A 17,476-nucleotide genomic window follows, 5' to 3' on the forward strand; every position below is an offset into this window, starting at 1 on the left:
TTATGTTACAATTGGGTGTATGAGTTATTGTTTGTCAAAAATTGTGTGTTCTACATTGAACAAATTCTTGGATTGTGTAAATTGGTCGTCGCTCCAGTAGCCAGTTTTCTCAAGGAGGCTTTTGAAGTTCTTTTCTGGCAGTCTTCTTAGGGATTCAGGTAGAATGTTGAAGAACATTGCTCCTCGATAAGAAGGTTTCCTCTCAAATAAGCTGAGATGATGTTGATTTAGGAGAAAGTTGCTCCTGTGTCTGGTTTTATAGGAGTGTCTGTCTCCAGTCCTTGCTTGCCCTGATTTGATTGTATAGAGGATTGTCTCTTGGATGTAGAGTCCTACTACAGTCAGAATTCTCAGTTCTTTTGAAGGCTGTTCGGCATGTGTCAAGTGGTCCTAGTCCTTTTAGAGCTCTAATTGTCCTTTTTTGTAGAACCAGCACCCTTTGGAGATTTGAGATTGTCGTGCCTCCCCAGGCTATCAGGCCGTATCTCAAGTGAGATTCAAACAACGAGTAGTATGCTGTCATAGCTACATCAGTGTTGCTGATTTGTGCAATTCTCCTTATTGCGTAAAGACTGCTATTTAGTTTTTGACAGAGCTGGTTGATGTGTGGTTCCCAAGATAAATTTCGGTCCAAGGTGAGTCCTAAATATTTTCCGAATTCTATTGTAGTTACTTCTGGGAGACCATGATAGTTATTTTGAGTAGCTGTTAAAAATTAGTTGTTGGGTTTTTGATTCATTTTAAAACCAAAATCATTTAGGTTGCAATATTGTTTAGCCATATTGAAAGCTACAAAGGAGTCAATGTTCTAGTTGATCTTTGTTTTTTGTTTGCTACAATAAGGGCTGTATCATCAGCGTACATTACCATTTCACAATGGTTTTGAAGGTATTCTGGAAAGTCGCTAGTCAGAAGGATATACAAGACAGGTCCAAGAACAGAGCCTTGCGGCACTCCTCTGCTTACTGGTAGTGGTTCAGATTTTACTTTTTTGACTGTGTTGTGTGTAGTGTAAGTAATTTCCTTTCCACAATCTGTGTCCTATTGCTGAGGTAGCTCTTGAACCAGTCTATTTCTTTGTCCAATGATTCCCAGAGTTTGCAGTTTTTTTGTAATGAGCTTGTGGTCTAGACAATCGAAGGCCTTGGGTAAAGTCCAAAAGTATACTTGTGGCTATATATCCTGCTTCCAATTTATCAATGATGGTTTTCAATTAGTTGGACCAGTGCTGTTGCTGTAGATCTGTCTTTTACAAAACCATGTTGTCTCGAGTAAGAAGGTGGTGCTGTTTGAGATGGTCCAGTAGTCTAGTTAGCACTACTCGCTCCAGGATTTTGGAAAAAGTGGAGATAAGTGAGATTGGCCGATAACTGGTGGCTTCGTCAGTTGCTCCAGTCTTATATTTTGGATACATTTTTGCGAGTTTCAACCCGCTGGGAAAAGTCCCTTGTAAAAGTGATTTGTTTATAATAGTTGTTAGTGGAGTGATAATTTCATGTTTGCATTGTTTGACCAATTTAGAAGATATTTCATCGTCTCCTGTTGATGTTTTTGATTTTAAGGTGTCTATGATGTCTCCGACTTCTATTTCATTTGTCTCCTGGAAAATTAGTCTTGGTATTTGGGGTATGTAATTTGGTTCTATTGTGTGTGTTGTTTCGTTGTTCATTTCCTTTGGTATCAAGTGTTCTGTCAGCAATTGTAGCAAAGAAGCTATTTAAGTAATTGGCAATGTCTATTGGAGAGTCTGATGCGTAGTCCTGTATGTTTAAGCGTTTCAAGTTGAGTTTTTTCTGATCTCTCTTTTCTTTCATTATTAATCACTTTCCACATGGCTTTTGATTTGTTGTCAGATCTTTCAATGTAGGAGGAGTTAAGCTGTTTTCTTAGTGTTTTTAGTTTTAAATCGTAGGATTTTTTCCTTTGGGCTGTTTCTTTTTTGTCGTCAGGATGGCCCGTAATGTGTTCTCGATTTAGTGCTTCTAAGTATGCATTTTTTAGCGCCTGGCTTTCATCATCCCATATATTCTTGGTGGGATTTCTTTTATGTTTTACTATTTTTGAGAGGGCAGGCTATGTTCATTGCAGATTGGAGGATCCCATGAAACGCTTTATAAGCAGCATCCACATTGTCTGTGAGCATAACTTGTGACCAGTCCTGTGCTTGTAGATTATACCTCAGTTCTTCTACGGTTTCTTGTGTTAAATTGTCTTTTGTATGATTGTGTCTGCGTGGGGCTTGTCATGTTTGTAGAGATAAAGCATAACTGGGCATGTGATCTGAGAGGCCTGTTTTTTAGCACTCTGGTTGATATTTCAGTTTCGTTAATGTTTGTGCATATGAAATCTATAGAAGTTCTTGCTGTGACTGGTTATTCTTGTAGGGGGTAGGTGAAGTCTGCTCAGTCCATAGCCGTGAATCATATCGTCCAAGTTTCTTCTGTCGTTGCTTGCCACCAGGTTGTCTACATTGACATCCCCTATTACGAGTACCGGGTTTTTAAAAAGATGTTATTTTGTCCAATTCAGATGATAAAATATCTAATGCTTCTTCCAAGTTGCTACTAGGTGGCCTGTATAAACCTAAAAGGTGCAAGAATCCTTGTTTCATCTCAGTTTTTAGAAGGATGGTTTCACATATAAGTTCTGATGTGGTTCCTGATAAGGATATTACTGTAATTTTAATTTTAAGGTTTAAGTTTGCAAAGACAGCCACTCCACCTTTTCTGTGCTGTTGTCTATTAAAGCTGCCTATAAGTCTGTAGCCAAGGATTCTAGTGCTCTCCAGCTTTTCGTTGTTTAAGCCATGCTCAGTAAGTATTAGTAAGTCTGGTTTGTTGTTGTGGAGAAAATGAGCAAGTCTGTCGGTTTTGTTCTGAAGGCCGTCAATATTTTGGTGTGCAATCATAAGTTTCTGGTGCTTATTCCTAGGTTTGGAAGAATTTATATTTTGGGGATTTTGATTTATTTTTTAGTTCTTGTGCTGTTGCTAATTTCGCTCAGCTAATGTCCTTGTGGAACTTGATTTTGGTTTTTTCTAAAAAAGAGTCAAGTTGGTGGGTCGCATCCTGTGAAGAGGTTTGAGTCTGAGGTCCTGGTTGTGTAGGAGACTGGTTAGGCATATATGAGGAGGCAGTTTCACATAATACAGAGGGTTTGCCGTATTTTTTTACATTGTCTTTATAAATGTTAATATTGTCCTTGTACTCATCAATGTGACGGTTGAAGAACTCCTCGATACTTTCTCCTTCTTTTCTGATTTTTGCTAAAGCTGGTGGTGATCTTGAGATCTTATGGGAAGATGTGGAAGGTGAAGTTATTTTAAGGCCAGGCATTGCTGATGTTGGTGTCGTCAGAGGACTCGTTTCAGAGGCTTGTCGCCCTGGTTGTTTTCTTGAGTCCTGTCCTTGGAGTGTTGCAGCCTCCTTGCATTTGGCAACTTGCAATGCTACACTGAACTGAGTCTTCTTTTTTGTTTTTGGAGATTTTTTTTGATACATTAAATTTAGAGCAGTTATTTTTTCTGACTTAGATGTGATGTCATTTTGTGGGGATTTGGGGTTTGAGAGCAAGTTTCCCCAACTTGTTCTTTTAATTTTTGTATTTCACACTCTGTTTCATATTACCTTCTTTTAAGGGCAGTCAATTCGGTAATTGTTATCAATTACTGCACTATCTATTACTTGCATATCTATTACTGCACTATAAATCTGAACTCCAAAAAGTTATCAGATTAAGATACATTGGAATTTCGATACTCAATTATTTACAAATTGAATTAAACCTAAAAGTACCATAAAGGAGTTTAAAAAATCAAACTGTAATGCGTTAAACTATTAAATAACAACTAAAAATTATAAACAAATCATACTAATAATTAACATTTTATATATTTGTATTATATACAGGGTGTCCCACGAGTAACCTGACAAACTTCTCAGGTGGTTTCCTCTCATTAAAAAGGTTCATATAAACATATGTCCGAAAGTGCTTTGTTTAGTGAGCTACGTCTAGCGAAAGATTTCACCCATTTTGTAAGAAAGGACGGAAATAAAGCGAAACTGATGATTTTATAGTGTGAAGATAGTTGTTAAATTTATTGGATTTTATGTAAAATGAACTGAAAAATTGAATAAAATACATCCCAACCTGTTAGACCACCCATATCTGAGATATCAGATAACATTTGCAAATTTTGGTCTCTAAAGACATGCTTTGTTTAGATTTGAAGTACATTAACTTCATTAAATGGATAATAAACACACAAACTTTTTAACCAAAACTTCTAGATAATTTACTTCCTAAGAGAATAATGTAAAATAGGCTAATAATAAACAAACACAAAGTTAAAAGAATTAATGTTTAATGAAATCAACCCACACGAAAAATAAAACAGAAAATGCAATATCTGTTTATTAAATGAACGTTCTTTGTAAAAACAATACATTTTAATTGTTGATCTTTGCTAATCTTTTATTCTAATTTAAGGAGAAACTACCTAAGTAGTTTGTTGGGTTACTTGTGGGACACCCTGTATAAAAGGGTGTTATAACCACCCTGTATAGTGGTTATAAAACAAAAAAAATTTTACATTTACGCATATTAAGGCTTTTTGAAATGGATACTAACTTATTACATATACTATATGAATATATTTACATTCACTTCTGTTGCCATTGGCTATTAAAATCAAATAATGCAAGGTATGGATTCTAAAGGCAGCTGGAACGAGGACTGTTCACGTCCAGTTCTAGATGGCCTTGGTTTCCACGACAAATATTGTCTTACCTCTATTTTAGAGAGAGGTTTGGCTTGCAGACAGTCAATGAAACATTTGGAGAGTAGAGTCAACAACATAATTTGTGGCGGTACACCATCATACTGAGTTTTCAATTGGAGTTGGCTCCTTTTCAGCTGTAACAGAACAAGTCATATTCGTATAACTTTCAAGGCCAAGTAAAACTATAAACTAGGTGTCAATGAAATCGCAATAGACAAAATCAGAAAGGTATACGAGTACAAGGTTGTCCGTAAAGTATCCACCTGTGTTCATATCTTCGTACTGGTGTTATTCTTCGTCATCCGGGCGGTGGCTTCCTTCCAAATAGTCCCCATTTGATTGAACCACACGGTCCCAGCGGTGCTTCCAAATCTTAAAGCAATCCTCAAATTTAGATTTTGGAATGGCCTTCAGATTGCGCGTCACATACTTCAAATCGTTTCAATGTCGTTAAACCGCTTTCCTAAGAGCGCCATTTTCAATTTTGGGAACATCCAAAAGTCACAGGGAGCTATGTTGGGACTGAATGGAGGCTGTAATAATCTTCTTAAGGACATTTTCATCATCACTGACCATTTTCAAATTGTTCAGAGTGATATCACCCTAAAGTTTTTTCTGCTCAGTTGTGAGCAATTTCAGAATGAATTTTGCACACAAGCAAGTCATTCCTAAAATCATATTCAAAATTTCAGTAATATTTGGTGCTCCGAGATCTTTTTCTAGTTCATGAACTATCAATCGACGATCACATTCAATCGCAGGCAACACACGCTCGATGTTTCCAGTGTTGTTGTCAGTACAGTTCGGCCAGAACGAGGGTCATTGTCAACAGATGTGTAGCCTTTTTTGAACCACCTCTATCGTTCTTATTTGTGTTGTGCTCACGTTTTCTCCAAAACTATATAAAGGCCTTATATTTCCTCCAAAAGGCCTTCTCTATAATTTCTATCATTTCCATACAACTCTTGTTGAGATTGAATCAAAACTTGATGCAAATTTGTTGATCTATTTTTTCTGTCATTCTTATCAGTATACAAATTCGACTAACAGAAAAAAAACACGTGAGAAATAAACACATGTTGTGCACGACCCAAGGTGATCAGTCAGAAACTACGACTTTCAGTTTGTTACACTCATACTCACAGAGGCTGCTCAGGCAAGAAGATATAAATGCATGTCGAATACTTTTCTGACAGACCTTGTATTCATATCTAAGAGAAATATATTTGTACACTACAGAATTTTTGGACTCCTATCGCATGGCAATGATAATGTTGTTATGATATTCAATAAAAATATTAAGTGTCAGTGTTTTAGTACAACTTTTGGTTCATTACTGCAACCGATCTTGAACGTGAATATAAATTATATTTACTCCATTTGTAATTTTCATATATACTAGCTTATTCACAATATCCTTTACTTGTGTTGCACATGGAAATATATTTACAGAACAAATCTGTGTGTGTGATAATAAAATTCCGTTTAAAACCACTACACATAATTTGCAATATTTTGAGACTGAATACAATACAACAAATTAAATGTCTTAACTATTAATACAACAAACTTTTGAATAATTTTTAATATTCAGAGATAAACTCAATGAAGTCTAATGATGCTGTATACAACCTCTCATACAACATATAAACCGAACGTTTCACTCTCCAAACTCCTCTTACCCACTCTCCTGTTATGAATGTGGAGGGATACTTACTTGTACATACATTTCGTTCAGGAAGGTCATGTACTGCCGGTACCGACCGACTTCCAGTAGCTGTAGAACGCAACACCTTGTCTCTCTCCTGATATGAGAGCTGACACGTGTTTAACAGCGATTCTAAGAAAGTTTCTTTCTTCTCATTCTGTAACAAATTGATAACACACATTCTGTTATTAATGTGATTTTATATAATCATAATTTTCAGTAAAACATTACGAGTAGTAACATTAATCCTCGAGGGATGTTGGTTAATTTGTATTATTCTATGATGATAATGAAGTTGAGGACTTTTCTTTGAGTGAGAAACTGTGCAGTGATGTTGGTAAGAGAAATGAGGAGGAAAAAGATTCAGACCTCTCATTGCTTAGCTTATTTGGTATTCCGTACAGCCAATGGTAACGATTATACATAAATATCGGATTGCACGGATCCTAATTTTTGAAGTATCAAGGGGAATAAAACTGTGCAAATTTTGGAAATTATACACTGTGTCAAGCCTACATTAAAAACTGTAATATTATAAACCATAGAACACAGTACTGTAATAAAGAGATTTAAGTGTAGGAGACAGTTATGAGTTGATTTTCATGAATGAAATTACTAAGTAGAACTAAAACATCACGTAGTGCAAATTCCACCATCACAAGGAATTTGGTTTCTCAAAGATTGAACAAAATTAGGTCAGTGAAAACCAAAATTTTTTAAAATTGATCCTAATAACTAATAAACAATTTTGTGTGCAGTGGCAATGTCTTTTTTCCTTATTTCTTGTGGTACTGTGGTTTAGATACATTTCACAAGGTTAGATTAATTCTTTGTTAAAAATGTAGACAATATTGCATTGTTGATGTAATATCTGGTGACTCAAATAGCATTAGATAATGATTGCACTGACAGCACTTAACCCTCTGCTTGATTCATATGAAATATTAATTTTACAAAAAAAAATCAATCAGGTTCATATGTGGTGTTAGTTTTTTGGAACATTGTAAACCTTTATTTATAAACTTAAAAAATTCATACTATTTTCAACTTATACATATATGACTTAGTTTTGTATACTTTTCAATACCCTAACAATATTAAGTATGCTGATCATAGCTACAATACTAGGAGTAACGCAAGTAGGCTTACTACTGTACAATCAATTTCTGCAGACTAAATAAAACCATTAATAGTCACCAGGTTGTTTCACTAAAAATTTAAAACAAATTACGTAATGTAATAAATATATACCCTAAAAAAGTGTTTTCCAGTAAATTTTATAATTGGCTTCTAAACAATCCTTTTTATTCTGTAGATGAATGTTTTGCTGTATCCCATATTAATTTATAATTATATCTAAAGCTAACTAAGGATAATTGTTTATATATTTTATGGATGTGTTTACATATGACTTATATTTTAGTATGTAAACATGTATTTATTTATTGACTTGGCTACTGGCTGTAAAGTGACTTTGTCGATGAGTGCAAAAACTTAATATGACAATAAATATTATTATTATTATATTATGTCACTGTCTGCTTTGCTCAAAATAATAGCAGTTAAAATTACTCCTGTTTCTATTTAACTGACCCTCTAACAATAAATTGAACTTTAAGAAGTGATTAATAAAATTATTTTAACCACTTTGGTGTCAACATCCAGATAACCATTCTCAAAATCCTGTTTCCGGACGTTTTGATAAATATGTTCGAAATGTCTGAATGTTAAAGTTTATTTTATATCTATCCAACATATGTGAATATTGTGTAAAACATGTCATATAACACATATATAGCTGAACTACTACAACAGGTGATAACTAAAATGGCCAGTCGTTAAGTATATGCGAAAAAGTGAACATGGTTCTTTTGGAAAAACACTAAAACTTTTGTTTTATTGAAGATAAATTGATACAAACAGGTAGTGAGTTTTTATGTTATTGGTTTTTTTACATGTGGGATTTGTTTAGTGTGTCTTTAAGGGCTCTTTTTAAAAATGTTAAAAAATAATCAAGGCATGATTTTTTAAATTTCTGTTTATTTTTCTCAATGTTTAAGCGTTTTTTTTAGCACAGAAAATATTCATATAAAATTTTTTTAAGGAACGATTTGTTAAAGTAATTAATTGTGCGTTTGTAGAATACAAATGAAAAGTGGCTCATTAAAAGATTGTCTCAAGTTTAGAACGGAAAATGCATCAAATAATATATTAGTGATCAGTGATTTTTCTGAAGGATAATGATCACTGTTGACTTTAATCACTAACTTTATTAGCCATTGAGCTATCATTTGCATGAAAAAGCTTCTTCAACTATTAAAATTATATACAAAAAGACTAAAAATACATATTTACTAAGTATTTAGTAAATAATTTTTATTTTAATTCTAATTAATACTAATATCTAATCTTTCTTATATTAACCTGCAAAAATACAGATTAAAAAATTATTTAGATATTTTTTGTTTAAATTTGTTTTTGACAATGGAAGGATTGTGAAGGAAACAGGATTTTCCGGATATTTGCCATCGTTCAGTAGTACAAAAAAATCAGTAGCACTACGTTTCGAGATCTACAATCTGATCTCTTCTTCAGGTAAATAAATAACTAACCTAACACATAATTACTAGGTTAAAGTTCGGGTTAAACTAAATTCAACAGGCTAATTGTGTAAAACTTTCCTAACTCTACTTGTTGAGTCAGCTTAGCTGGTTCAGGAAGTTTATTAAAGAATCTTATAGAATTCTACGTAAGAATCAGGACTGATTTTGAAAGTTTACATTAAGATTCATTAAAATGTTTTTTGAGCTAGTTTTGTGACTGCATATCTTTTTAGATATAAAACTATCCATATGTAATTTTGTAAAATTAAAAACTGTTTAATGCATACATTTTCCTTGAACAGAGCTCTATAGTAATTCACAATGGCTGCCCCTGCTAAAATACCTTCTGCCTTATTCTGTTTTACAAGAATTTCTAATACATGAGCGGAATGTCCCGATAAAATTATTCCATATGTTAAAAAAGACCAAAATTAATAGTTCTTAAATACTTGGCTTGAATTAGGGGTTCAATTTTATAAAATACATAAAAAACTGTTGATAGTTCAACATTTACTTCGTTCACATGTGGAGTTCAGGTTAATTTTGTATCCAGATGAATTCATAAAAATTTACTGAAGATGTCATTTTCCTTATTACTAAGTTTCAAAATAATCTACTTTGTTTTATTAGTGTTTAATGTTAATTCATTTACATGAAACCAAATTTGTGCTGCTTTTTAGCTTCTCAAAGTTTTACTTTTAAGATGAGATAGATTGCTGTAAGATGTACTTCAGCATGGTACAGAAAATCTTCGTTGAACATTCTTCAGAACCTGCGATGGAAATCATTCAAGCTCAAAGTTAAATATGTTTATTAATGATATATTCCTGCAGTAAAGTACGTTTAACACTTACTTCAATGATACTAATACAAATTTTCGCAGCACATTCAGCGTAGCGTCTATCACTCGTCGCTCGCTCAACAATCAGCTTGGCGAGCGTCATCAATGAGCGAGCCGACATCTCGTTGGGGTCTACAAACAAAAAATAAATATTTTTCAGTAATATTTACCTAAAGAAATCTCTTTATCTATGCACAGCAATATAAGATATCTTAAACTAGTACTGTATATACATATTTGGTATCAGTTGGAAGCTGTTATACTCTAAATGTTTCATCAAAGTACATTTACAGACCTGTAATATTAAATGTTTTATTTTTCCGCCTGAGCATATTTAATTTGTCTATACAGTAAATAAACATACTGTTAACAAAGTGCCGCATAAGCTTGATAACTCCCAAATGATTACAGGTTTACTCCATGATTACTCCACCTATAAATCTACTTTTTGAAGAAACTACCATTTTTTGTCATGCCAGGGGGATGGCCCGCAAGGAGTCAGAAATAAATCTTAAACGAGAGCATAGGCCATCAAATTAAAGCTCTTTATTAATAGAGTACAATGCCGCAAATCTGACCTCAAAAGGTTCATTCTTTAAAAAATTACGGTGGTTCAAAGTTTGAAACATTTACAACATTTGAAACATTAGGTCCTGTTCAAGATGGTTTAATATTCTTGCTTTGGCTAAAGTTGTGAAAGTTAAACTTAGTAAATGAATACTGGACTTAAGAAATAGTTTTAAAGGTAGTTAGTGACTCTTCAGATCCAGCGGAAGATGGTCTACAAAGGGATAAAAAAATTACATAAACTTTGCTCAAGATGTACCATATTTTAAAAGGGGTTATACTTTGAACATCTGCCATTTCATACCAGATTAACCTTTTTAAGTGCTCTTTGCTGTAATCATCTCTGCTAAACAACCCCTTTCTCGTCGTTCTTTAATTTAAGAGCAGAGTTTTAGTAAAATGACCTTGATGTTTTTCTCTATAAGAATAGTGTTAATGCAGTTTATACCCTTATTTTTTATCAAAGCCTTTTGGGAGATGTCTCATTTTAAACATATAATTAATATGCACCTAAACGCTTTTAATTTTTGTACACTATATACTTTTGAAATATAAAAATGATGAAAATAACAAAGATTGGGATAATTTTCTAAATAATCCACAAAAAATATACACATAATTTTATGACAAAGAATATGAGTGTAAAATTGCATAAGGCTTAACATTATTGTTATGAAGAAAATCTCACGGTTATTTTACTATAGCCGGTTCTCAAGCAAAATAAATGTGCTAAAAACTATTTTGATCAACAACTGTATGCAATGTTATATTCATAATTTTACTTCTGATCAAGTGACATACCCTTGATGGCCTGTTGAATGTCTTGTTGGACCTCGGCGGAGAAGCTACCGAGGTCTGAGTAGTTACCCATGATAGGCGAAGTCCTCAGAGTGTCTGTGGCACTGAGGCTCTTAGACCTCTTCAAGCTGGAGCCGGAGGGCTTGTGTGGTGCATGAACAGCCATGACAGTCTCCTGGAAGTGGACTGCTCGGGGCTGCATCTGGAACAGTTACGGAATGAAAAAAATATACATTGTTATGAGGCCCCCATAAGAAAGGTATACTTCTGGCTGGTTTCTAACTTCTACGAGTTGAATAACTTCTACTGGTTCTAACTTCTCGTAGTTGAATCTACACAGGGTACAGCAAAAACCGATGTGTCTGACTAACCCTGTAGATGTCCTGGAGCGGTATATCACTTAATGGAAATGTAGAGATGTTGGGATGGAAAGGTGGATCTACATCAACATCAACACTGCGTACCAACAACTCTACACCTACAACTGACCTGCTGGACGGTGTTGGGGACCACAGCAGCTGGCTGGGGCTGCACGGCATGTAACACATTCCCACTGGACTTGGACATTTGCAAGGGATTCATCATCGGTGGTGCCGCCTTACCCTGATGCATCATGGGAGCTTTCCCACCATATCCTTGATGACCCATCATACCATATCCGTTCATCATCATGTTTGAAGTGGATCTGAAAATTTCCAAAATTCATATACCCAAAATATTTCACTTATAATGGAAAATGAAGATACAATAAGAGAATAATGTATAAAGTATTATTATCTTATTGAGTGTTGTAACCAATGGCGTAACTAGGACTTGGCTTTGTTGTGGGGGGGGGGGGGGAGGGAAGTGGTGGTATGAAACTGACTGAAGAGCACACTACACCAGAGGTTATAGAATAAATCTACATTTAAATCAATCCTATTCGCCCAATTCCAAGTAAAGATTAAACTGTTGTTTTTTAAACAAGTTGGATTGCTGTTATATCTATAATTTTAGAAGTAGTTTTAATGTGTAGAACTAATTTTACCACATTACTTAAATTTATATTTTTTTATGACAGCATTGGTATAGATACTACTAGCATCATTATTTCAAAATAGAATTGAAAATACATTGTTGGTACCTACTCTCATCTTCAAATTTTGGATGCTTGTTGTGCAAGTAAAACAAATAACTTGGCACTGATCTAATTAATTCAGCTGATAAGAAAATATAAATCCCATCTTCAACTTCACAACTCTCACTTAAATTTTGAAAATTTAAACTGCAAAATGTCATTTGCAGGCACTTTAAAAATTATTTTTCTATGGAGAAATTTCAAATAACCATAATAATTTGAAATGTTCAAATACTTCTAAATACAATTTTTTATAATTAATTAGGTAATCTTAATTAATTGTTGACTGTAGTGCAATAGATCTTGGCAAACTTTAGTGACATTTGTTAATTTGTATGTTGTGGAGAACAGATTTGTAAATTAATATAACACTTGTTCCAGTTTATACAAAATAAATTCAAAATGTTTAAAATTTAAAACATTTATATTGTAATTAATTAATTTCTAATACGTAAACGTACTGTATTTTTACGCATAAAATAGGTCTAGTTTAGATAATTTTATTAGAAAACATGTTTATGTTATTTGCAGATTATTCGTACAATATGGCCTTCCGTGTTTGAATTGAATGAATTTGTTGTATTTTTATTATTATACTTTAATACAAAATCATTTAACTCCTGTATAAAGATTTTACAATTATTAGAAATTGCTGCTCTACACTATCTAAATGTTCTCAACTTGAATTAACAAAACAAAGAGGTACGACTACCACATATTTGTGTATTACCACAAATGCCATGATGATGTAGATGGTCACAACCCCTAAAACTCTGAATCCAAAAGGTTATCTGCTATCCTAGCTAAACAATTGTTACAATAATGAACTTTAAACAAAGCGATAGTTTACAATAAAAATGTTGTAGGACAACACTTCTTTTATTGAGAACACTTTTCTCCAAATCATAATTAATTGTGACCCAATTGCTTTTGACTATCATTGGTGACAATAAAGAAATATGATAAAGATATAAGCACCTATATTATTGTTTTTATTTAAATAATACAAAAATATAAAACAATGCCTTTATTTAGCCAACATATGTAGTAGGAATATATATTTTTACACAGGAAATATTTCAACTTCCAATTGATTTTCAAATCAACTGTAGTCCTGCAAATTACAAATAAATACATATAAACTTAACCTAAAACATAAAGAAATTGTTTACAGTATAATAATGAGAAAAAACGAATAACAAATTACATTATTCCTACTTAATACATGTAATTTATTGCGAGTGTATCTCTCAACTTTTTTTTTAGTTTTCATAAGAACACTTTTGACTTGCAACGGGAGGTCATTGAACAATTTGGGGCCAGTGTGAAAAACCCTTCCTCCTTAAGTTTCACTTTGGGAAAATGGAGATTACGATTCTCCCAAATTATGCTCCCAAATTATGCGTTTTGAGAGCTCTACCCAGTATAAGAGCCTCTCACTTAAAAGTTCTATGGCTCTTTAAGAATAAGAGCTTTATGAATCATGCAAATTGTCAGCATTCTGCACACCATTTCCATGGACAGCATTTTAGCAGTCTCTTGAAAGGAAGATACATGGTTAAGCGTTTTAAATTAAAAATCAATCTTATCGCTGAGTTCTGAAGTATATTTATATCCTCCCTTGAGAGGCTGTTTCCGTTTGGAGGATAGCAGTAGCAAACTCTGATATAAATAAAAATGTATAGTACATTCAGTTTCCTTCTAATAATTATTATAAACATAAGTATTACATAAAGTATTTTTCTATATCATCGAGCATGTTGTCAAAATACAATAATTAAATAAACCATTAATATAAGCAGGACAGAGACAAGATAAAACCCCAATAGATTAGATTAGGAGTCCAGAATATTGTAAAACTCCCAAGGCTCGAAATTGAAATTGACGATTAGGCCATTATGATAAAGTTATTGATTATTAGTACCTCTGTCATTTAACTGCTGGTGATTACAGCTTTTAACAATATATGGTACATGATCACTAAAATTGTAACATTTACTGATTTACTCTTGCCCAGTGTGATAGCTTCAAACTATCTTTGACCTTTTTCTCCCACATCTCAGGTACTGACCAGGTTATTTGGGAGTTCCAGAAAAACAGCTGATAAAGTTTCCAGTCTCAGTATTGTCATGTGCTTGATGAGCAAAGCGAGTGCAATATTTCCATTTTTCTGAGATAAAATCATGTTGTTTAATTGGTAGATAATTGTTCCAATAAATGAGCTCCAAAATATTTTTTTTCCCAATATTCTGAATATAGTGGCACTAAGGAAATTGGTCTCTAATTCTTTTAATCATCTCTGTTCCCTTGATATCAATGGAGAAAACCTTGGATAGTCCTAATATTGAATAGATAACTGTATGAGACAAATGTTAATCTTATTTTTAAGGACTAACAGGAAAAAGTTGCAGCCATTTAAAATTTTCTCAACATAATCTGAAGGAAAAGAAGGATTTATGGTATTTAATATTTTCACTTAAAGTGTAAAATTCCGTTATATTTTACCCCTGACAAGGTGGTTTTGTGGCAGTTGGAGAATTGATACTTCTTTCTGCAATTGTTATAAAATATGAATAAAATCGATGTATTTAAATTTTGAAATAATTATATTCTGTAACTTATATTTAATTAATTGAGGTTCTGTATGGCTAAAACTTCAATTAAACGATAGGACGAGTACAAACTTACCAACTGGATAGATACTGTGAGTGCGAGGACGGGCAACCTGCACAACAATGTGAACCTAACCTAACTTTTCATTTGACGATCAGCTGACGCGTAAGCGCTCGAACAGCTGAGTAGGTCGGCCTTGGCAGTTTGTTTATGGCATTCTAGGCCACCCATATATTGCTCAATCCATCAGTGGATTCCGTTAAGTTAGACTACTACCTCACGTCAAAATTACTAGTGACAACTTATTTTACGTATGACATAATATAGGGTACCATACGAAATGTGGAAATAACCTAGAAAATTAATCTTTTAAGATATCAATTACGCAATTTTTACATACGGATCAATTAAAATGGAGTATTTATTACATAGCTTCAGTTATTTTGATTAATCAACCACCACGATCAACGAACATTCGGAACCAAAATCAAGTTACGATAGATATGAATAAACATGTGAAAAATTATAAATCATAATATAAAAAATACAAACAAAACAGTTTTTTTTTAAATATTTTATTTACTTCAAGCCAGTGTTGATTATGGCGATTTGTTGCATGGTTATTACCTACAATGTTGAACAAATGTTGATACAGTTAACTTCTTATAACTTGAGTCACTATCTCCAAACTTACCTGGAGGAATGGATCTTGTTCATGGTGAACTCGGGGGCATGGACATTGAGCGACCTCTGAGTGGCGGCCATCCCGTTCTGAGCGCCTTCCAGGCGAACACCTACGGCAAGCAGTCAGAGGTATCAGGGGTGTAGAGCAGAGGTAGCGTCACTTATCGGGCAGTCGGAGGTATCAGGGGTGGAGAGCAGAGGTAGAGTCACTTAGGCAGTCAGGGGTATCAGGGATGTAGAGCACAGGTAGCGTCACTTATCAGGAAGTCAGAGGTAGCAGGGGTGTAGAGCAGAGGTAGAGTCACTTATCAGGCAGTCAGAGGTAGCAGGGGTGTAGAGCAGAGATAGCGTCACTTATCAGGCAGTCAGAGGTATCAGGGTGGAGAGCAGAGGTAGCGTTACTTATCAGGCAGTCAGATGTATCAGGGATGTAGAGCACAGGTTAGGTTAGCACTTATCAGGCAGTCAGAGATAGCAGGGGTGTAGAGCAGAGGTAGCATCACTTATCAAGCAGTCATACACGAACAGAGATAATCTCGCCCACCAGTGCCGCTGCTCGCCGAGACACAACTGGTTGTCTGAGGCGATCAACCAGAACAGGAACCACCTGTACAGCCTCCTCGACCAGTGACCGACGTACGCCGCGCAATAATTATTGCCTTTCCCGACCACTTTCTGTTTCAGAGAGGAACACTCAATGATCCGTGGAGGATTTCTAAAGTTTCCTCTGCAGCATGCGTGCTGTATTCTGGGGTCCCTGTGTCTAATCTGTGAGTAGTGTATTAAATTGTGTACTTACGTCGCATGGAGGAATTTAAGAGATATTATTGATTTTTCAAGGTTAGAAAATGATTTATAGGACAGCGCAAGCCTTCCTTTGCCACCCCAACTGAATTACAGTCATATATTTAGGCCCAATCGGGTGGTGGTTGATTTGAGAATTGCAATTTGTCTGGTTATGACCAACTAAATAACCTTATAATTATTACCTACGTTATAGCGTTGGATTTGAGCCTTAAAAATATAAGACCACATATATTCTATACAAAAACAGACCTTGGTCAGTGGTGGATTTAAAAGGGGGAAGGTATAGAAGTCATGGCCCTTCCCCAAGTATTTTCGAATATACATATTCTTTTTTTTTTCCGTAAACCAGTAAACGTTATTCTATAAAAAGGGTTAAAATTGTATTTAAGATGGGTTTTGGTTTTTTTTTTTAATTTTTAAGCAAAGGACCACCGTAGAATCCTACACTCCCAGACCCCTCCCCAGACTTAATGGAAAATCCGCCACTGATTATGGTAACTCTAATCTAAACATGTTCCAATTTATAACTTAGCAATGATCGTAAGTACAAACAGAATAAAGCCTATAGGGGGATTATTATTAATTTATACCCAGTAATATGATATAGAGATAAGATTACTGGTAGAAGAGATTCAATAGAATCAAAGTTCAATCTCCATAATCTTTTGAATGTTAACAGCGATCACGTCAGTGAATTTCAAATTTTTGTCAATGGTTAATTCTAGTGACGCTAATTTGTTGTAAGGGAAGAGCTAGAACCACAAAAACCACCTCTTCCTTAGCTAGTTAATAACTTATCTTTATTTAGTTATTAGCTATTACTACAAGCTCTCCATAAACCTACACACTTTGGCAATTCATCCACACTCTACAGTATTTAATTGTTCGCTGGGCATCGGGGCCAAGCAAATGGAATGCAGCGACCGCATAAACAATTACCAGTTACCTAAACTTTACG

General features: G+C 34.2%; 1 protein-coding gene across 1 annotated transcript in view; it reads right to left on the reverse strand.

Moving 5' to 3' along the window:
* The window catches only part of LOC124367216 (CBP80/20-dependent translation initiation factor-like), a 32,464-nt gene that overhangs the window by 2,246 nt on the left and 12,742 nt on the right, over nt 1-17,476 (reverse strand). Inside the window, 7 exon segments of the mRNA XM_046823872.1 lie at nt 4,789-4,914; nt 6,498-6,506; nt 6,508-6,645; nt 9,946-10,064; nt 11,301-11,499; nt 11,787-11,982; nt 15,722-15,821. Of these exon segments, the coding sequence (XP_046679828.1) occupies nt 4,789-4,914; nt 6,498-6,506; nt 6,508-6,645; nt 9,946-10,064; nt 11,301-11,499; nt 11,787-11,982; nt 15,722-15,821 (887 nt within the window).

The sequence above is a fragment of the Homalodisca vitripennis genome, chromosome 8, assembly GCF_021130785.1.
Source record: "Homalodisca vitripennis isolate AUS2020 chromosome 8, UT_GWSS_2.1, whole genome shotgun sequence".
In the NCBI taxonomy this organism is placed as follows: Eukaryota; Metazoa; Arthropoda; class Insecta; order Hemiptera; family Cicadellidae; genus Homalodisca; species Homalodisca vitripennis.